This window comes from Falco rusticolus, chromosome 9 (genome assembly GCF_015220075.1).
Source record: "Falco rusticolus isolate bFalRus1 chromosome 9, bFalRus1.pri, whole genome shotgun sequence".
Lineage (NCBI taxonomy): Eukaryota > Metazoa > Chordata > Aves > Falconiformes > Falconidae > Falco > Falco rusticolus.
In genome coordinates, this window is record NC_051195.1 from 38,794,039 (window position 1) to 38,815,890 (window position 21,852).

Sequence of the window (21,852 nt, forward strand, 5' to 3'; positions counted from 1 at the left end):
AAAATAATGGCTTTAAGCCCATCGAGAAAAAAACATCACCAGTTTGTCTTAATTTACTTTCTGTTGAAGGTAACTTTCCCATTCTTTTGGCTGGTATTCAGAGCTGCCTGTGCTAGAATCCTGCATTATTTGATAAATACAGTAGAATTCCTATTACATAGTATTAGGCAAGTTTGAGTGAGGTCTGTACATCTTTCTTAGGCTTTATTCCTGAGAACTCCATGAAAATGTGTGTTGGTGAATATCTGATGCAAGATGCAGCACGTTGTTGCTGATTTAGCATAAATGAGAGAGGAATGATATATTAACCATATGTGGTGATACGAGCATCTAGGTGAGTCGTGCCGAGCTGATATGTAAGAAAAAAACCCACAAATTTTGTTTCTTTAGGAACTGGCTTTAATCCTTTGCTGAAGGAAGCCTGACGTGCTAAAGCAATGGGGATGCGAGTGTTTTACTTGCATCAGACCATTTTGGAAGGGGTGGGAGGAAGCTTAAATCAGGAGGGGAGGACAGGCAGGACATGGGTTTTATTCCAACGTAGGTGTGTCCGTGCTGGTATTTTGATTAATGGTTATTTTGATGAATTTCCATGTGTGTGACCCTCTCCTCTAGCAAATTCCTTTCCAAAATCTATTTGAAGCATTCCTGGTTTTCATTTTGCACTGCTGCTTCTATTTCAAGTACTAATTCTGCTAATTGGTAGATATTTCATCAGCTTGGCACTTGAGAACTTTTCCATTATCTTAAATAATGAATGATTTAAACTGCCTTGAATCTTAAATTGTCCCTGCTCACCAAACCTTTGGTAGCGCTGCACTCACTTTCTTCAGGCAGAATTTGGATCCAAGCTGATGGAGTAGCAACAAGGAAGGCCCAGGTTTTATCCCCAAGGAACATGCTTTTCTGCTTTCAAATCCAGAAAGTGAGGCTAGAAGATACTGGGTGACGAATTGCAGAGCCATGTAACATACCACATATCTTCTGGCCACCACTGTAGGTCCCAGGTATTATTTTCTTTAAGATTCTAAATGTATGAGCAACATTGCGCAGCTGCAATTTTAAATTTTACTTTAGATAGTTTTCATGTCAAATCTACTCGCTTTCTTGTTCCCCTTTCTGCCTGTCATCCGGACTTGCCGTCCAGTGCCAGGTGAGGGAGGGGTTAAGGAATGGGCTGGGGCAGACACCTGGGTGAAGATTAAGGACACTTTATGCTGAATGTCCTTTCTCTGACCTTGTCAGGGTCTGGGCTCCCTGTAGTTAGTGTTACAAGTCCTACTGTTGATTGCTTTTTTTTTTGTCTCTGGGCAGCACTTTAAACTAGTCATGTTCCCTTTTTTCCCCAAAGGGGAGTTTCCCTTCCTACTGGTGTGAGAGGATGTGTTTCCAGTTCTAGCAGGGCCTGTCAGATCCATCTTAATAATCAGAATCTGTTAATGAACAAAAGTGCTATTTTTAGTTTAGTATGTAATTGTAGGTACTTAAAAATTAGTTCATCTATAAGCTTTTGGTTAGTTCCTTCTTTGCTTTGAGGTTGTTTGGGGTTTTTTTCTGAGCACTTTGGTTTGTGATTAGGGGATACAAAATAGTATCAATAATGTTTTTCAGGCCCAGTGTAACACTGCGTAAATAGTAACTTGTGCAGGATGCAATGGGTTGCAGGAGATTTTAACAGCATTTACTTGCAGTGCTGTGCAAAATTTGTTGATTTTCTACCTTGTCTCTCTGCTGCATGCACACTGGTTTCTTTCCAAGTAAAAGCAGAATATTGTAGCTGAAAGAGTAAAAATCCAAATTTTTGGTGTGACAAGGTTAAATGTAAAACCTGCCCTTCACCTTATGTAACTGCGAAGAGGCACCAACTACCATTTTTTCTGCCATCTGTAAGGAATATTGGGGTGGGTGTACATTTCATGCCTGGTGGGTACCCACTTGCCCTGCCCTTTGCCCAGTATGTGGGGAGGGCAGGATGCTCCGTAAGCTGGCCCGACTGCTGAGGAGGCAGTCTGGGAAAGCGTGCCGTAGAGAGGGCACAGCCACAAGGTGAACCAACAGGGCATCATTAGAAAAATCTGCAAGGGTCTGGAAATCGGTGAGGGTCAAGTAACATCCACGCAGTCACCAACAGGAGTCAATGCTCCTGTTTCTGTAGCTGGAGTTTTAATGATCTTAAAGCTATACCGTTTAAAGATCATTCTGGTGAAGCTAAATGAGGAGAACACAAGTTCAGCTGAACAGCACGGTTTTATGCTGAACTGTTTTATGCAAGATGCTTGGGGAGTGCTTCAGATCAAGTGCTGACATCCAGTAACACATTCTACCCATCTTTGATGCATTCACTTTTTTCACTGCATTGTTGTAATGCCTGGAAACTCTAACTGAGATCAAGGGTCCAGCGTGCTTAGCACTGTAGCAACGCCTAAGCATAAAATCCCTGCCTCTTAGCTTACAATTTAAATAGACAAGCTGACAAAGGGCAAGAGAGAAGACGGATTGACAAAGACAAAACGATTTGCTCAGCATCACACAAAAGGACTAAAGCAGAAGTAGAAATAGGACCTCAAATCTGCTAGTTCAGGCTGCCTTTCATTGATCGGCTTTGAGCTCAACATTTTTTTTCCTACCTTAAGTCCTGAAATGACTATACTCTCTGTAGGGGTATGAGTTGCAGCAAGCATGATACTTTAACGTAATTATACTGTCAGTATCAAACTGGGCAAGAACTACATGTAGAGGATGGAAAAGCAAAATGCTGTTGTAAAAAGATAGCCATGTTAAGCATGCAGAACTCTTGAGTGGGACCTTGCCTGGAATCACTGTGCCTCCTATCGCATCTTCTAGCACGTGTTCTATTTTCTACAGGTGCTCAGAATGATTTGCACTTGCCATCCCTAGCATTGCTTCTGTGCTGAAGGGACAGTGATTCTTCAGGTTGTCTTCTGTCACCCGTTGGCTTCTCTTTATTTTACCTTAAGCAAGCGTCTTCCTTAAGTTTCACTGTAGAGAATCTGCTCCTCTTTTGAGATGAACACCTGAATTTCTTACACACACAGAAATAAAATTTTAACAAACGTACATCTCTGGGTTTGAGAGGAAAATGTTGTCCATACTGCTTTGGGAGGATGTTTTGTCACTCAGATGTAGGGAAATCCTTAAAGCGATTGGTGAGGTACTTTACATAGGCTCTGTGTCTGCCTTTAACAATTTTTTGCATTCCCTGGGGCACCTCTGCACGGCCTGTGTTATGCTGTGTTATGGAAGGGAAAGAGAACTCTGTCTTACAAACTTCTGTTACCTTCCTTACTGTGCTAAGTTGCAGTCACATTACAAGAAGAATGAAAAGTTTTGCTCAGCTAGTCGCCTTGGGAAGGTGCCACAGACAGCTCTACTGCAGCTGTTACAGGGGAGATTGGAAGACTGATCTGGTTTTAGTAATTTCCTTGTGTATGTTTTGACCTATTAAGTTTTGATGCTTTACCACTTGCTGCTGGTGCCTCATGTTGGCATTATCCAGCCTGTCTTGAGCTGTAATAGTACTTTCATGCTCTGGTCTTCAGACGGACCTCACTCCCCACCCCTTTCATACTGCCTAGCCAGCTTTTCTCCCCCCTGTTAGTATAGTATCCAGTAATAATGCGCTTTCTGGGATTTCCATGATACATCATGCCATGTTAATAGACCAATGCTGTTTTAAATTTAGATGGTACTCTAATTAAATCCTGATCTGCAGAGGATTCTGTTTCCTCCTGTGCCAGTGTTACTTGTGCCTCTGCTATTGGAGGGTGATTGTTTTCTGTGTGGCTTGGTTGACTCTTGTATTGAACCTTTTGCTTGTGTCTCCACATTTTCTGTCCCTTTTCTCGTTTCTGTAACTCATTGGAAATCTCTATGAACTTATGAGACTGCCCTCCTTAGAGATAAGTTTCCCTGCAGTATCCATACAGCCTGTCTGTCTCCTGCAACTTACAGTTTACATTAAAAATAAGAACTGCGGTTTTGGAGCAGTTTCTCAGCTGGTGTGTCTTTCCAGTTCTCCTAGTTAAAAATGCCCTGTTGTTAACTGGACATAAGGATTCCTCTGGGTGTTGGTGATCTAACCAACATGCACTGGTAGCACATCCTGTTTTAGCTCTAGCTTGAGGAGAAGCTAAGTTGTCCTAAGTGAAGGTGAGCAGAATCACAGGTTTGTAAGCAGGGAGTGGGAAGCCCTGTGTTGTGCCTCCATGGTGTGGGAGAGTCACGAGCCAAATGCTGAACAGATCAGTGTTCAGAGGCTGTCCGTGCTGGAATTAAAGGTCAGATGAGGCAGAAGCTTTGCTAGCTTGAGTCTGTTTGGGCAGCGTCTGTATGATTGCAGGACGTATGGTGTGATGAGGGATGTGGTTCTGGGTGCGAGGGGAATGTGGGCATTTCTGCTCTTGAAGACGTGCCAGTCTGTACGCGTGCTTAAGCTCTGACGTGGGGATAGCAGGAATGAAGGCAACGTTCAGGATGAAAGCTGCAAAGGCTCAGTAAGTGTGTGAATGGGGAGGTACAACTCCATGGCCTGTCCTGAGTTCAAGGGCTGCCCCAGAGGTGGGCCATGGAGTGCAGGAGTCCAGACCTGCATAGCTGAGCCCAAGCCATCGTGGGGTTTGGCTGGGACGTGCTGTCCTACACTACTCTGTGGGCTAGGCTCTGTAGTAAACAGCAGAGAAATAGCCTAGATAGTACCAAAGGAGAAGGGCAGGTGGAATGTGTATGTGGAGGCAGCGGGAGGAAAGGGTAGCATTGTCATGCTGAAAGGCCTGCCAGGCTCGGCCCGGACAGTATGGCACTAAGGGTGTAGTGAGAGAGCAGAGAAATGCATGCTGAGCCTGGTTTACTGGAGAGTGCAGTCTTTGGTGTGAAGGTGTCTTTGAAGATGACAGAAGATGCCTTTGAAGAACAGCAGAGTCCAAGAAGGTCAGGTAGTATCTGAGCATTGCCCCCTGTTTGTTCTCCTCCCAGTATTTGAGAGCACAAGGTGTTCTGGCTGTTGAGTGCCTCTGTCTTTCTTGCCTTTCCTCTATGTCTGAGTGTGGGTGCACCTTGCCTCTCCAGTCAGCCCCAGATTCTGTTTGAGGGAGCCTTTCTCTTCCTCCTGCTGTGCACAGAAGTTCCCTCGTCTTCTGTTAGCCCTTGGGGATGCCCTTCCTGTCGTGCCCTCCTCCCTACCCTCTGGGTGCAGTTGCAATCACGCCTCCGCTTCCTCCAAACGCGAACACACGGGGGGTTGCCACCTGCCCCTTCAGTGCGGGTGGGGAAGCTGCACGGTGTTGTGAGGTGGGCGAGCACAGAGAGGCACCCCCTTGCATCCCACATCTTGTGTCTATGTATTCCTCTCTCTTCTCCTCTCCTTATAGCAGTGTGTGGGGCACCTATGTTCTAACCTCAGTGTTTGAGTGGATGGGGGTCTTCAGCCCTGCCCTTTCCCCTGGTGTGTAGCCGTGTTCTTTAACGGTGACGTCTCTCTGCACCTTCTGGCATGTCTGTGCATTTCTGCTGCTGCCTGTACCTGCCCCAAGGGGAGCATTATTGGCAGGGGGGCCCTTGCTGGCACACTAATATGTGAATAGTTTCTGTGCTTTTCTTCTCATCTCCTCTCTTCCCTTCTCTTTCCCTCTCTCAATGGTGTGTCCAGAAAAGGAAGTCGAGCTCCAGTGTGCATTTGATGGTGAGCACCTCCCGTAAGCTGCCTGCGATTCGTGCGTCCGCCATTCTCATGCCATGCACGCTCGGCTTGTGCTCATCACCCTACATAGCATGTCTGTGCAGGGGGGCGGGTGGCAGGGGGGCATCATCGTGCACTGAAAGGTCCATGTCCTCACTCAAAGGGCCCTGTGGTCGTCTGGCCCCCGGTCAGTCGTACAGTTCCCGTTTTACGCAGAAAATCAACTGCTGGCAATGCAGTTTGACCTTGTCTGCTCTGAGTGTGAAACGAAAAAGGCAGAGGTTCTCCTGGGCTCAGCAGAGCAGGTGCGTGCCTTGCCTGGACATGGGGCTTTGTCATTCTGTTGCAGAGGTGCCAAAAAGAGGAGCAGGTGCTTTGCCTGGTGTTGGTGCCGTCATCCTTGATGGGAGCCCTGCAGTGTAGAACAAACTGGGAGTCGCTCCAAATGTGGCAGAGACTGATGGGGCTCCACTGTTCAGATGAAATGTGTGGGCACAGCACCGCCGGGCAGCTCAGAGCTGCCGGTCACTTCTTTTTTTAGCATACTTACTGAAAAGGTTTGTCAGAGCCTTTATAATCCAAAACTTCCTTTTGTCCTGATCTCGTTTATGTATCCCAGCATGACCAAATACCCAGTAACTGCCTCCCCTGTCCTGTTCCTTTCCTTTTTTCATCCATCCAGATGTTTGACATCCATAGAATTTGCCAGAAAAGTAGTCAAATCCACTCTCAAGGGAGCAAAGAGAAAATTGGCCAGTGCCATATTGTAAGGAGGCGTACACAGCCCATTAGATGATGCCTTTGTCTCTGACACTGAGATATGAACACTAACTAAAGTGCAAAAATGAGTTACGGCATTATCTCCTTTACACAGGAAAAGAACAGAAAATATTTCTCCCCTGTTGCAGGTGGGAACGGGCATATTATAGTACTGAGAAAGCAGAATAATTTGCTTCTGCAGTACTGTCTGGAAGATACTTCTCCTCTTCCTCCTTCAATGACAGCTTAAAACTGTGTACACACAAAGGAGTAATCCCAAAGTACTGCTCGGAAAGTCTGGTACGGGGAACTGACTTCTCACCAGCCCTGCCATTATGGAACACCAGGGCAGGAGATGGTTGTGCCCTTCTTGCCCTTGTTTTCTGCCCACTGCCAGCAATTCTTAAATCCCCTCTGCGTGTTGTTTTAAAGCAGCTGGGATATGTAAACCTGGTGTCGGCCTCAGAAAACATGGAAGCAGTGAAGGCAGCTAAATAACCAGAGACAGCCTATGTGTTGGTACTTATTTTCTGTTAGCTGGCTAGAAATGTGGGTCCCTAGCGATATGATCACTGGGCTGTTTTCTTTCTCTTGCACCTTCTGTGTTGTTTGTGCCTGTCTGTCTGTCTCATGTCCAGCTCAGGAAGCGCTGCCAACTGCTGTGCCAAAACTAATCGTGTTACACAAATTTTAAGAAGGGCCTGGTACCTTTTTAGGTGAATCGGCCTCTTTTCACTTGAGCTGTGCTGCTGTGAATTCCCAGGATCATAGCCTACCCAGTGACAGTGATGTTGGCTGGCCGGCGGAGGGGTGAGAGTTGGCTGTGCCGCCTGGGGCTCTGGGCAGGGCAGGCCGGTCTTTCCCAGGGAAGGGCAGTCAGTTAGGTGGCCACGAGACACGAGTGTGTGTGGGAAGCTCGGTATGTTGGTTACCTCCATCTGAGAAAGAGCTGTGAAAAGTCCTTAGGGCTGAGCATCTGCCTCTTACTTCCTTAGGACTGTCCTGGAGTAAAATGTGATGTGATTCTGGACTGGCAAATGTCACACTTGGTGTTTTTCAGCCTGTTGGCTGGGGAAGAGGGTGATGGATGAATGGGTGTTCAGTGCAGCCTGGAGGGTAGGCTGTGTGCTTTGGGTGGGTGTGGGATTGTGCTTTGTAAGGCAACATGCCACACTGAACAAGCTGTTGTCCACTTTTTTCCAGAACAGTGGCTTCCTGGATGGTGTTTTTGGGGTGTTTCCTTTCCCATTTGGCCTCAGTTATAAAGCCTTAAAAAAAATAGTATTTTTGTATAGGTTCTTTCATGCTAACTTTATCTTGTTATCCCAGTGGGCTGTACTCCTCTCACTGGAAGAGGTTTGGAAGGTAGAACTCTGCATTAGGATCGCTGTTGCTGCAGAAGTATGGGAGCCTTGGTGCTGTGTGGAGGGTGGACCCAGGCGTTGCCAGAAGTTTGGTTTGTGTTTGTGCCACAAAATAGCTTGGGATTCATTTTTCAGGTTGATCTGCTCCTGTCTTACAGCCACAGCGGCCTGTCATCTCTTCTGCCTGGAAGCATGTGCAGGAATCAAAGCTCTTGGAAGGCCAGAGTCTTAGGACAGGGGATGTATAGGAACAGGCAGTGCAATAAACAGTAACTTGTGAAGTGTTTCTCCTTTCTTAGCTTTGGGCACGGGTGTGTCATGCTCGATTTTTATTTTTCCCATGGATTTTTAAAAAATTCATTTTAGCCTTTCTCTTCTACTTCCTTCCCTCTCCACCTGCCCCATCTTCCTCTTCTGTTTCTCTTTCCCTCTCCAAAAGGGGCAGCTAAGCCAAGGTGTGCTGCTTGTGAAGAACATCTGAAGTGTTAGTAGGTGTGTGTGAAGTCTCAGCCTCATAGGATCTGTCTCTGGCTGACATAACTAAACCCTTGGCAGACGTTTTCCAGCTCAGCATTTGACTTCTGCATTCCCTGTGGTGGTTACCAGGTGATGAGGGCCTGATGTTTTGCGGTGTGAGTTTGCCCTGCCCGAGAATGGTGGAATGGAGAGCAGCTGCAAGGAGCTGGCAGCGTGGTGAGCTCCCGTCCGGTACCCTCACCTGTAAGCCCAGGAGGGTGAGCGAGGCTCCTGCGGTGCTGATGTGGTCGTTGTTGCTGGTGTCCAGCAGCAGGAGAGCTATATACCTGGTGTGGGGGTTATATGGCAACATAACTGTGGCCTAATTCTCCAACAACTGACTGGATTTGTGGGCTAGGAACTGTATAGTAGTGGGCACAGGTTTGGCTTCCTACAAACATAGGCTTTGCCCGCTCCTGACGTACGTGGTTCAATGGGACGTTTCTTTGCAGCAAGCTGGTGACTGCCTCACTGTTGTGCTGTGTGAATGCAGGAAACGGCAATTTTATTCTTCTATCACAGCTACAAGAGAGACTGAAGAGGGGAAAGATGAAAAACCACTGGGCACCAGCCAGAGGACTTGCTGCTGGGGCAACTATGTGGCCTTTTCCTTGCGTCCCATCCCTTTCCGTATTTTGATCCTGAAGTCTCTTTGTTCAGGTCACAGCAGGGACACCGCCTGCCATAGCTCACCTTTTCTCTACCTTCTCAAGGGCTGACCACACTTTTTCTTGCATCAGTAGATTCCCTGGGACTCTCAGCATCACCGCATACCTAGGACTGTTCCTGTACACTTTGGGACTCCTCAGGCACGACACCCTTTGCCCCCTGTTTAGAGACTGTACCATGGCTAGAGTGTGTGTCTCACTTCTGCAGTCTCTTTCGGGACTGCTGCCATCTCTCATTCTTCTTCACCAAATACTTCTGTTGGTGCTCGCTGCAGGATTCTCCCCATCCCTTTGGTCTACTGCTGCCTTTTTCCCTTCCGTTTCCCTTTCTTGGAGCAGCCCGTGCACTTTTGGGTTTATGGTACATCCCTTACAACATCTGTTGCCTCTGAGGGAAGGGCGATGTCCAGCAGCACGGGCAGCATTCCTTCTTCCTCCCTGTTCTTGGTGACCGAGCCTGTGGGGAGGGGAGGGTCTGAGGAGATGGTTGGGGTTGAAGCAATACTGTCATTTTCTTGCTGCCTCTGCTCCCCAGCAGGGAAACTAAACCCGTGTTTTTCTGTCTCAGCCACAGAGCAACAACAAAACCAGTGCAGTAAGCACTGCAAAAGAAACACCCCCAGTGCAGACGTCCATGGTATCTTCCCCAACTGCTATTTTTTTTTCCTGTTTGGTTTAATTTTGATTCTGTCCTCTCCCCTTCTCTCTTCCCCACCCCGTCCCGAGTGCTGCTTGTGCTGCTCTGTTTTAGCTTGTGTTTTGGCTTCGTTCTGTCTGTGTCCCTGTGCTGCTGTGGGGCCTGATCACAGCCTCACAGGCTTTGGGGTGGGGGTGCTGAGCGGAGCTGTGGTTGGATGTGGGGATCGCGGCTTGCCTGGACTTCCCCGTGTGCCATCCCTCTATAGTTCTGTGTGTCCCGTTCAACTGTTCCTGCTGGCTTTGGGGAGGCTGGTTTGGAGGAAGAGTGTGGCAAGCTCCATCCACTCTCCAACACTCAGGAAAATGGAGGATGGACTTCAGGACAGCACAGAAGAAAGGGCAGGCAAAAGGGTTTTTAGAGGAATCTTTTGACGGCCCGTTTGGCCTGCTTAGTGTTGTGGTTGATCCCCTGCAGCTCGCTGACTCGTGGGGCTCGCATTTTCTGTTTGGGCTGCGTGCAGTGGGCTTCATAGGGTGCCCTGTGCCTAGTAGGTTTAGCGGCACAGCTCGGTGTCAACTGCCTCAGTACGCTTGCTTGGAACGTCAGGCATCAGTGTAAGGGGTGATGGTGGCAGATGGGTGAGTGTACGTCACTGCACCGCTCGGTCCCTGGTGCCCTGGCTGAGCCACCCTGCAAGGGCGACAGCAGAAGGATCCTGAAGTCTTGTCCCGGTAATGAAGGGATGAGTGCAGGAGCTAGTTAGCACCCGTAGCCTGGTTAGCTGCTCTTTGTTGTGTGTCTCTGGAGAGTTGGATTTGGCATTTTTTCAGGGTGGGAGGGTGAGATTTGATGTGTGTGAAGGGTTCTGGGGACACTTCATAATTTTCTGCTTTCCCTTCATGGCTTTGTTCATGATTGTTTTGATACTGAGGGAGCCGTTCTAAATTATTGATTGTTGTTGCTATTGAAATTGGATCTCATTTTGGAGACTTTTAGAAAAACTTGCCTTTTTTCGCTGCTCGGTTCCCTTAGCAACTCCTCTCTGAGCGATACCGAAGTGGCCTGGTTTACCCCCTTTTTATTATGGAAATTATGAATGTCCCTTTTTTAGGGTAAAATACCCAGCAAACTTTCCAAAATACTGGGAGACAAAGGCCCCAGCCCACTATTAACCTTTCCTCCCCCCTCCCTCTTCTGAAGCATCTCCCGGCGAGGATGCTGCGGAGGGGTCATTACTTCATGAACTGCTGCAGCGGGTGAAGACTGGCTGCTCGGTTGCCATCTGGTGTTTGTGCCAGCCAGGTTCACGGGAAGCAAATTGGGAATTAGGGGCAATTGCAGGGAAGCTGGGGGCTTTGTCTCCTTGCGACTGCAGCTTTTAGTGCAGCCTCTCTCTTCAGGAAACCTGTGCAGAAAGTGTGTGCGCGCGCACGCAAGCACACGTGTGCTGTTTGGAGTTTGTGGTTTGATTTATTTTTTTTTATGTCAGTCACCTTTTCTCCACTTGCTGGGGAGTGAAAAGAAATGAGAGAATGCTTTGGAACCGGAGTTTAATGATTCTTCCATCCTTTCCTAGGAGCCTCAAACAACTGTTGTCCATAATGCTACAGATGGCATAAAGGTAAGGGATGGGAGAGTTGCCACAGAAACCTCCGCTTCTCTCTCTTCGTTCTCGTCTTCGTGTGTCTTACTTCGGTTTCTACCTCTCCAACGTCTAGTTTGTAGCATGCTCCTGAGTACTGCTGGCAGTAGACTGGGAGGGTTGTGTTGTAGGGCTGAGGATCTCTGGAAGAGGCTGAGTAGGGACAACTGTTCAGATATTATCATCTCTTTCCTGGTGTGGTGCATGACCACCACTCTTTTCTGTGTGGGGTGGAAGAGAACATACAGGCACTTACACACCTGTTTTTTTTTCCCTCTGGAAATGGAGACCTGTTCCTCTGAGACAGCCTAGGAGCCCTTCTTTAGCTTCTTGAGGCTATTCGTCTTCCAAACAGAAGCAACTCCCATTTGATCTCATTTGACAGAGTTCGGTAGTTTCTGCCCTTGTAGAAGTTCTGGGTGGACGGCTTGAACGGCTTGAACATGCAAAAGCTGAGCAGAGACGCTGTTAAGTTGTGCTTTAATATTTGGCCTGCTTCCATCCAAATCTTCCTTGTATCGTACTCTCCCTGCCATCCCTGCCAATGTTTTTGCGCTTTTCCTCATCTTTCTTCACAAACAAATCAAACTATTTGCTGATGCTCCCGACTGCTGATGCCTGGTAATGCTGTGTTCTGCTGCGCAGGGTTCCACAGAGAGCTGTAACACCACGACCGAAGATGAGGATCTGAAAGGTAGGTGTTTTGCCTGTTATTTCTGATACAGTTAAGCGAAGGCAGGGCATCCTGGAGATTCAATCATTGCCTTGAACTTGCTTCCCAGATTTCCGTGTCTGACTCAGTTCATAAATTCGCCATGACGCTGCCATTCCTGTCACAGTGGGACCAAGCGTTGGGAAACCAGCTGACTTGGCCTCTGTGGTATATAAACACTGTTCGCCCTGAGCTAAGTTGTTTTTGTCTTGGAGTTGGAATTCTCTTCTTGTAAATATCGTGATCTGTTCATCGCCATATCTAGGCATGGAAAATCCCTACCAATCCCTTGAGGTTTGGAGTCGGGTTGTGTTTTTGTGCTTCCCTGTAGATTACAGGGAGTTGAAGCCTCTCTGCCACTCAGTCTCCCTTCTGACCCCTTTCTGGGAATCTCTGTAGTGGCATACACACGCTTTTCTCTTTACTTTTTTTTCTCTTTGGGTCTATTTTTCATTTCTAAGATGAAGATCATTCTCAGCCTGTCCTCTCTGAATGGAAGTGATTTTTCATGTCCTTGACTGAGATATCAGTAGAGGGAGAGGCTGAGAAGAGATTTCACACCTTTCAGTGACCATATCATAAATATTCTGTGCGTGGAGCACCTTCATCTGAAGAGTTCTACGAGTCCCATATCTGCTTGTGTTGTCTGAGCAGCTGTCCTTTTCCTGGCCTCCCTAAAGGATGAGAAGACGTTTTCCTAATAGCAAGATTGGGGATGGGTGGTTGCAGTTTGCATTCTGAGGGAGATGTGTTGTTAATAGTTTGCATTTTGAGGCAGAGGTATTCTCATTCCCCGTGTCAATCTGAGTTACATATCCAGGGAAAAATCAATGCTGACCCTGTGGTGCAGCAGCAGTGTCACCTCTGCCAGCTGAGCTGGTTCCTGAGGCTTTTCCCGTGGCTTATTAGAAGCTGCTGGCTCCTCTTCGGAGGAGTGGCAGGGATCTGCCGTGCACAGCTTGAGGTGGGATCTGAACTCCTACAGGACAGCATGCTAGCTCCCACCTTTTTGCCAGAGTAATCTGTGGTTGAGGAACCTAGCTCTGAGGGAAGAAACTGGATGGGTTTGGTAATGTGGTAATCAACGTGATTTATCTAATTCTCACTGGATGTCCATCCGGAAGAAATACTTGTCCAGAACTTTATCTCCTTTGGCAGCTTTTCTTAGGAGAGGTCCGAGGCTTGAGCCAGTTGAGCCAGTGGGTCCTGTAAGTCAGGGGTACGAATGCTGGGAGGAGAGGAGGGCTAGGGCTGGGACGGGAGCGGGGAGGAGAGCAGCCGGCCAGGGCTCCATCTGTGAGGAATGCTATAGGGTTGCATTGCTGCAGGTGAAAACCGAGTGGGGGGTTTTGGCAGAGGTTAGAAAAATTTGTTACGATTTTAACAGAAGAGTATTTGAACGGCGGTTGGGAGGGAAGGAGCTTGCACAGTAACGGCCTGTGCTCCAGCCAGCTCTGCTGATTGTAGTGCTTCAGTTGCAAGTGTGGCGGTGTTCACCAGCATTCCTTTTCAACTCCTGCCCTTCCATGTTTTAAGCTGAGCAAGCACTCAAGCAAAGCTATAAATAGACCAAAAGGTTTGGGGGTGTTGGAGCTCTCAGCATTCCGCATAGCCATGACTCTGGGAAAAGGGAAGTGCTGCTGCAATTCCTCTGCCAACTTCTTATTTGCAGTAGACGGCAGGTTATACAGATCTCTTCTGCCGTGGTGTAGGAGACATCGTCTTGATCCGTCAGGGACACGTTGTTGCCACCGTGGTGGGGCTAAAGGCAGCGCTCCCCGCCCGTCTGGCATTGTAAATGGCACAGCAGATCCATGTTGTAGAGCTGTCTATTTGGCTTTGCCCTGGAGGATACTTCTGCATGTTTTGTGCCCAGCATCGTGGTTTCTTTAATGTTCTCCTATTTCCTTTCTCTTTTTTTATTTACTGAACTTGCGTGTTTTGTTTGTGTTTGTGTTTTAATTCCCTGCCATGCTAGCTCCCCCTCTCTCCACCGGGGACGGCAGCTCAGTGCTTGAAGGACGGAGGCACAGTGAGAGCAAAACACAGACTGAGTCCATGCAGTCCCAGCTTTCTCTCTGTTTCTCAGCCAGTAAGTCCAGGGGTGCAGTGCTTCACGGCATCTTTTTCACACCCCTCCCTCCACCTTTCCCATTTCTCCTTCCCTGAATTTTTCCTTTCCTCAACTTCCTTCCAGAATGTTGATTTTTTTTCATTTCCAGTACTCCAGAACAAAAAGAAATCATCTCCCTTCCTGCAAAATACCCTCCTCTGCACACTAAAAATTTCCAAACCTTTCCTTCCCTTTTTGGAAAAAAAAACAACCAAAACCCACCCCAAACAGAACCTCATCCTAGCTAATTTCATTCCCTTGCTTTCATCTGGGCGAGACACGGAGTTCTCTGCGGAGACTCTGCCTTTTGGGGTTTCCTGGGGCAAGTCGCTGCATCTCTTAGTTTTCCTTGGGTTAAATGGGGTCAGTGGTGCAGGTCAGCTCATAGAGGGGGAATGCAAGGCCGGGGTCGGTCTCGCTTCTCAAGAGCTTCTGAGCACCCCAGGTGTGGGTGGTGCTCGGGAAGTGCAAAAGGAACAAAACCCAGTTTTATAGAATGCTTGAAGGATGCTTTGGAAGAGAGGCTGTTGCTGCTGGAAGACCCTGTAGCATTTCCAAATCTGCTGTCAGGTCCTCTGAGTGGAAACCCATGGATAATGGTGGCTCTGAGGGGCGTTTCTCTGTTGTGAGCTTTACCTTGCATGTCTGTCTGGCTCGCTCAGCTGGTACCGGGGTCAGTCTGCCAGGTACCATCTGCCTGATCCCTCCTGACCTTGCTACCTCCATGGAGGAGCCTGTGGCTGAAAAACTGAAAATATATAGGAAAAAAGCTTGTAGGTTGGAGAAAGTCTAGGTGGGATTCCAAGCCTTTCCTCTACACAGACATACTGTACTAGCTGCCTGAAAGGGTATTATAAATGTAATTTATAATTATCATACATTTAAATAATCACATAATAAAATTTAATATAATAAAATAAAAAATATTATAATATTATTATTAAATACATGTATAGTATCTTTATAAAGCTGTAATGGAAGGGTCCTTAATGTGAGTCGGGGAGGTCTGGAGTGTTTGATTCTGTTCCGGTCAGTCTGGGAAGGCAGGGACAGGGATGCCCTCCTCCTCCTGCCTTCCTGCCCTGGGTTCCTGCACACAGCACCAGCACCTCATATGACGCAGCGCTCGGAGCCTCTCTGTTACTGATTTCTGAAGTGCTCCAAGGGTGTCAGACCTGCTGGTTGATGAGGTGCAGCAGGAACGGTGTTTTGCCTAGCCAGAACGGAAGGGAAATGACCTCTTCTGAAGTCCTTTTTGCTGTGACCTGTCCATCACTGCTTTCTGATGAACTCTTTCCTCTTGCTGATAAAGGGCCCTGCTTGGTACGCTGAGGAGTGCCACATCGCTTCTCTGCCAAGCGGAGCAGCGTGCCCCCCACTCCCCCCCACCCCGAGTTGAGATTTGCAGTGATGTGGGTGCCCCGCATCCCTTCCCTTCCACTTGCATCTCCGGGGTTGGGTCACCCTCAGACACACCCCCCCAGCAGCAGCAGCACGGCTCCCGCTGTGCCCGGGCTGCTGCCCCCAGCAGAGTCCGGTGCCCAGGCCGGAGGGCGGGTGGCGGTGCCCAGGATGCGGATGGCTCTGGTGCCTGCCGGGGCTGGGGCTCTGCCTGTCTGTCTGTACTTCTTTGTTGGTTTTTATTTTGCTTTCTGGTTTGTTGTGGTTTGTTTGGGGTTTTTTTGTTTGTTTGTTTGTTTATTATTTTAATGCTTACATTTGTTTTGCAGCTACACAGTCTTGTGAAGAGAAGCTTCTTGCCTGGGACAGCCCAGGGCAGACATTGGAGTTAGAGCGTGCTCGGTCGGAGCCTTTGCTAACTCCAGTAGTTCCCTTTGTACTTAACCGCGCACCGTGTAAGTTAGCAGCCGGGTAGCAGTAGTGGAGTAGTGCAACTAGTACTAGTTACCGTAGATGTAAAGCTCCCCCCTTCTTCTCTCCGCCTCTGTGCCCCTCTTCCCCCCCCCGTCGCTCCGGAGCCCTGCAGGGAGCGCCGGCGGCCGCTGGGGGGCGCCGCAGTGCCGCCGTGCCGGGGGAGCGGGGCGCCCCCCGGCGGCCGCGGCGGGGCAGGGCCCGTGCCGGGAGCCTCTGCGCTCGGCGCTGCTGCCGCGGCGGTGCTGGCCCGAGGCAGCGGCACAGCCCTGGGTCACGCTTTTATATCCGTGCTGGTGCATGCCTGCCTCCCCTTTGTGCCTCTGCAAAGGTAGGAGACGCTTGGGTTCATCGGGATGAACCCCTTTGGTGCCTCTCCACGGTGTAAGTTAGGAAACCCAGGGATTCATCGGGATTAATCCCTTTTGTGCTTCTCCACAGTGTAAGTTAGAAGATGCTTGGATTCATCAGGATGAATCCCTTTTGTGCCTGTCCATAGTTTAAGTTAGAAGATGCTTGGATTCTTCTGGATGAACCCCTTTTGTGCCTCTCCACGGTGTAAGTTGGGAGACCCAGGGATTCATCGGGATTAATCCCTTTTGTGCCTCTCCACAGTGTAAGTTAGGAGACCCAGGGACTCATCAGGAGCAGCAGGTGCGAGTGCTTTCCCCTGTGACATCCTGAGGCTCTCTGTCCTTTGGGAAAAAGGGATCATCACCTCCTGTGTGCTGGTTGGAGCTTGGGACATGTAGTATAAGCAAGAAGATGAGCACGGTCTGATGGAATGGACTTGTGTTGAAGAACAGGGTTGATGCTGCTGCACAGTGACACTTGGGAAGGGGGCGCAGATCTCCTTTGGTACACGGTGCCCGTGGTCTGCACATTTCCTCACTCATCCCAAACAAGCCTTTACCATGGACTCCATCTTCCAGACGCTGCACATGTTGGTGTGTGCTCTGCATGGAAGGGAGGTCCAACAAGTAGCCCCGCTTCATGCAGAGGCAATTCCAGAAGACTTGCTTGTAAGGACATTTTTCACACTAGACACAGCCCACTGTGTTGTTTTGATCCATTCCCTATATACATCCTTCAACATGTGGGAATGTATACAGAGTGGCAAAACAAGCTCCCTCAAATTCTGAGCCAGTTGTCCCCTGTCTGAGGTGTTTCTGTGGCTGGCAGGGGAGTATAATTCTCTTAATTGATTTCCAGAGTGGGTGCAGACATCTTTGGCAGCCAGTGAGATTATCACCTTGTTGCTCTTCAGCTGCACTTATCAGTGGTGGGATGAGATGCACATGTGGATGGGAGCTTGCAGGGGAGGGCTGTTCAGACTAGCGTCTTCTGGCATTTTGAGTGGAATCTAGCTTCCCTGACTTGGACATCTAAAGATGGTAGGTTGGATTTAAATGGATTTAATGACAGGCATCTGAGATGCCTCAGGTGAGGCTTCCAGAAGGACCTATTTCTTTCGGGGCCTAAAGGAGGAACAGTCAAGTGGCTGGTTCCATTTCAGACACCTACATTTTAGATGCCTAAGGGGACATAAATTCCACAGTAGGAATTGTAAATTACTTGGTAACACAGAAGGTAACGCTAGCCTCCTAAGTGCTTGTATAATGTGCAGGATATTCTGCCTACAGGCACAGTGTGGGGAAGGCTGAAGGGATGTGAGGGTGTGCATATGTAGGCTCAGGCATGTATAATGGTGCGCATACAGTCGTAGAACTTGAATTGTGTTATCTAACAGAACCACCCCAAACTTTGTGTTAAGAACTCTTGAAATCAGCATAGGTGGTGGAGCACCTCAGAGGGGATGGGACCTGGGCAGTCAGCTGTGGGAAGCCAAGGGAGGAGGGTGCAGAGGTGCTGGCCAGAGAGGAGCCAAACATCAGGAGACAGGTGGCCCTCGTCCTCATTCATCCAGAAGTCCAGTGCGCTGTGTTGGGTTAGCGGCAGTGCTGTCAAAGCGCTGAAAAGAGCCATATCGCAGGGATCGGTGGAAGCTACCTGCCTGAGGAATGGAGCACGCACCAGGGCATAGCGAGGACCTGTTCATCCAACCCATCCATCCCGCTACAGTTGTTTTTCTGGCTTGCAGAAGTCATCCCTACATGTCCCGCTTGCTTGTTTGTAGCATTCATAATAGCTGAGGTATTGGTGATGGTGATAGGCAAGTGGGAGACTTTTTCCAATTGGTGTGATCTTGTGTGGTGGCCATTTGTGTGTGACTACTGTGCTGAAGGGTTTCCACATCTTAAGCTGCCAATCAAGGGCTTTACATTGGCAGATTCACTGATATTTGTTGGTCAGACTGGCCAGAAGCACCTCAGGCTGTCATTCAGGAGACACCTCCGGTGCCTTACACCTTTCTAGAAGAACAAAAAAAATTGAATATGACATCTTCATTTCCTTTCTCCCGGCATTATGGGATCACCATTCCCCTTTCATCCCACTGCCCCCCTACTCGCATGCTGATGGCTGTCATTACTGCATATCTCCAGAATGCAGGGAGCAGCATCCTATGAGATCTAGTCATGGTGCTCCGCAGATTGCTTGTGTGAAGCACCCACTAGCCCCGTGTTCCCACCGAAGCCTTACACACAGTTAAATTGCTCTTTCTTCTTGTTCACAGTGCGTAAGCAAGAGATCATTAAGATAACAGAGCAGCTGATAGAAGCTATCAACAATGGAGACTTTGAGGCTTATACGTAAGTACAGATGTCTTCTGAGTTGTTTACCAGTTGGTGTGCAAGTGATGTTCTGGCTCCTGGGTACGAGGAGCTGTCACGCGGGTAAAAAGGGACGGTAAAAAGTTTCATCGTTTTTAGCCTACATCAGTTAGGAGTAGGGATGTGGTAAGGCTCTCATAAGTGAACGTCAGGTAGAAGTTGGGTATCAGACAGAAGCAACAAAGGGAAAATGCCCTGGCTTTGTAAGAAAAGCAGGGGGGAGGGCAGTGAGATGGGCAGAAAGAGAATAAAAGCCAGAAGCCTAAAGGCTGCTTTTCTGTGAAGTGCCAACCAGCATCAACTCCATGTTGTTGTGGTAGGACTGAGTCCTCCAGGAACTTATTCCCTGGCATAGGGACATAGTTAGGTGGGTGCAGGGTGTGAGCCAAGCACTCACCGGTGCTTCATTGTGTAAATGGCCCTTGGGCTCAAATGCAGACTGTGAGCCTGTGGTGGTTTTTTTTGCAGAAAAATCTGTGATCCCGGCTTGACCTCATTTGAACCTGAAGCACTGGGGAACCTGGTTGAAGGAATGGATTTCCATAAGTTTTACTTCGAGAACTGTGAGTGGGTAGATTTGGTAACACCGACAGCTTTTTCTCTAATCCCCCTTTATGCCACGTCTTGAGGGGGGGAAATTGCCCTTGTTTTTATTGGCTGTCAGAACCAGCAAGAATATGATTGTGCATGGGCTACGATGCATTCGTAAAAGCCAGCCTGCTTTCTCTCAAAAGCCCTTTTCAGCAACAATTCCAATTGTAACCCCCAGATCCTTTCACTGCAGGCATACCATTTGCCTGGTGCAAATATGTTGTAAGCATGGACTGCAGGAGCTTTAAAAGTGTGAGGCACCGGATTTCCTGCTGATATGGAAATGGAAAAAAATGAGCATATTTTGATGGAAACAACATGTATGTTTAGAGCAGACATACCGAACGGTCAGACATATAGTCATGCACAAATTGGTCACGCCTTTGCCTTGGAGTTTGCCCGGGATGGCTTCAGATCTCCAACACCTAAGGAGCCTGTTTACGGGGATACGAGGGTCACCTTGTCAGCCTGGGGCAGGAAAAAGAATTGGGAGAAAAGCTGTCGTTGATACTGGTGGATGTACCTCCCTTCCTGGATGTCTCCACAGGATGAGATAATTGAAATCCAAGTCCTGAGCTGTTCAGTTTGCTTTATTTTGGGGGTTTTGTCAAGGTCCTTAGTGCAGGCAGTTCCTAGCACTACAAGTATGCAGAGACTTTGTCTCTCTCAAAAGCCTGTTCTGGAGTGATTTTTACACTTCTCTGAGGCTTGTTCATATTTAATGCGGGCCTAGCTTAAAGATCTTCTGATTATTGACTCCTTTGCCACAACATTCTGTAATTAAAAGATCTTTTCCTATAACTGAAGAAACAGCAGCACTGATGTTGAAAAAGTGGCGAGTATGCTTTGCAGAAGAAGCAGGAGCAAAGGAGGCCAGGGAATTCTAGGCAATAATAATGCGCAGTTCCTAAGGAGAACAACAGGTGATAGGGGAAAGAATTGCTTGGATTTTGCCTGGAAAATTGCAGGAGCAATTTTTATTGTATCCCAGAGTCCAGTGGAAGGTGAGTAGAATACTAAAGAGGCTGGAAGATGTGGAGGGCTGTTCCTTCTTTGTAGTAAAGTGAAGCTGATGGTTTTGCGTATTCTGCCAGTATTGTCGAAGAACAGCAAGCCGATACATACCACCATCCTGAACCCCCACGTCCACGTCATCGGTGAGGATGCTGCCTGCATCGCGTACATCCGCCTGACACAGTACATCGACGGCCAAGGCCGGCCCCGCACCACGCAGTCTGAGGAGACCCGTGTCTGGCACCGCCGGGATGGCAAGTGGCTGAACGTCCACTACCACTGCTCTGGAGCTCCTGCAGCACCTCTCCAGTGAGGATCAAATACGGGTATGGACTGTCAGGGAAGGAGTATGTCACACACCCAGCTAAGGTGCCGTATGTGGGAATTCACTATTCAAGGCTGTTTAGCTGGCTGAGAGAGGTTTTTAGTCGTCTGTAGGCTAGGAACTTCTGCTGATCAGTTGGTGTTCCCTTCTCTCAGCCCTGTGCTGTAGACTCAGTAGGGTTACCTGCCACTCCTGACAAACTGAAGTGTTGTGACAGACAGTTGTTGCTGAGCACAACTACCCTTGTAGCAGCAGTGCTTCCTCCCAGGCGCTTAGCTCTGTGCCCAGGTGGAGTGCTAATCCAGAGCAGAGAGGAAAAGTATCTCATGCTGTGCACAGGTTTGCTGTGTTGCAGTTGTCAGGGATCTACCTTTACGTGCTAGGGGCGATTTCGGAGAACTTTCCTGATAGGAATCTCATTCTCTAGAGAGATCGTTGTAAAATCTATACAGAACAATTTCTGTGCCATAAGGGTAAATATTTATTCGTATACATTTTACTACCAATTTTCTGACTAGAAGGTATTTAGTGTACAACGCTGAGAAAACTCAGAGAAAAAAAATCTAAGCTGATAATAGTATCGGAGGATTTAAAATATCTCCCAATTAGCTCACCACATTTCAGCATTGGAGGAAACTGATTATAGAGTTTGACATGAAGCAACGATTGTTGCTTGATCCTAAATGACAGCAGATCCATCTGCTTCTGCAGCATTTAGGCATTCTTGTTTATTGCCTTACTGGTTTCTTCTAGTTAGATGTACAAAGTCTTTCTGCCCCCTTTCATTTTATGCTGAAGTATGTGTCTCATTCCTTTTAAAGATCTAAGTTTCCTAATCTTAGGACCTTTTTACTGAAGATTTTCTATTTAAGAGCAAACACAAAAAACATGGACACCTGGGAGACAAGCTTTTTTAAATGTGGTCATTTGAGGATGAACCACGCAAATATACTTACTGCTTGAGTCCTAGTGCTGTGTGCTGCTTGGGACTAAGCCAAGAGCAGTTTTTATTCTTCTGTGTTGTGAGGGGTTCAGCCCTATGAAAGCAATGGAAAGGAATGTGAACTATCACAAGCAATTTGCAGAGGTCACAGAGGGAATTTGAAAAGCAAAAGCCAGTTGGGGGCACCAGAAGCAGGGAAGCTTTCAAGAGAGCTGGGCAATCAGCTGGATTTCCAGGGAGTAAAGGCAGTGAGAAGGATAAAGCCT

At 48.1% G+C, this 21,852-nt stretch overlaps 1 protein-coding gene across 17 annotated transcripts in view; it reads left to right on the forward strand.

Annotated features, from left to right (window-relative positions):
• CAMK2G (calcium/calmodulin dependent protein kinase II gamma) overlaps positions 1 to 21,852 on the forward strand; it is a 121,655-nt gene that overhangs the window by 95,568 nt on the left and 4,235 nt on the right. For 4 of the 17 annotated variants that reach the window (XM_037401364.1, XM_037401363.1, XM_037401366.1 and 1 more), the window contains 9 exons: positions 5,666 to 5,698; positions 9,571 to 9,639; positions 11,219 to 11,263; positions 11,930 to 11,978; positions 13,975 to 14,088; positions 15,840 to 15,965; positions 18,617 to 18,692; positions 19,182 to 19,276; positions 20,399 to 20,644. In XM_037401364.1, the coding sequence (XP_037257261.1) occupies positions 5,666 to 5,698; positions 9,571 to 9,639; positions 11,219 to 11,263; positions 11,930 to 11,978; positions 13,975 to 14,088; positions 15,840 to 15,965; positions 18,617 to 18,692; positions 19,182 to 19,276; positions 20,399 to 20,631 (840 nt within the window). In that variant the 3' untranslated portion in view covers positions 20,632 to 20,644. The remainder of the gene's footprint in view (positions 1 to 5,665; positions 5,699 to 9,570; positions 9,640 to 11,218; positions 11,264 to 11,929; positions 11,979 to 13,974; positions 14,089 to 15,839; positions 15,966 to 18,616; positions 18,693 to 19,181; positions 19,277 to 20,398; positions 20,645 to 21,852) is intronic. The other 13 variants (XM_037401373.1, XM_037401372.1, XM_037401371.1 and 10 more) reach the window with 11 other exon arrangements.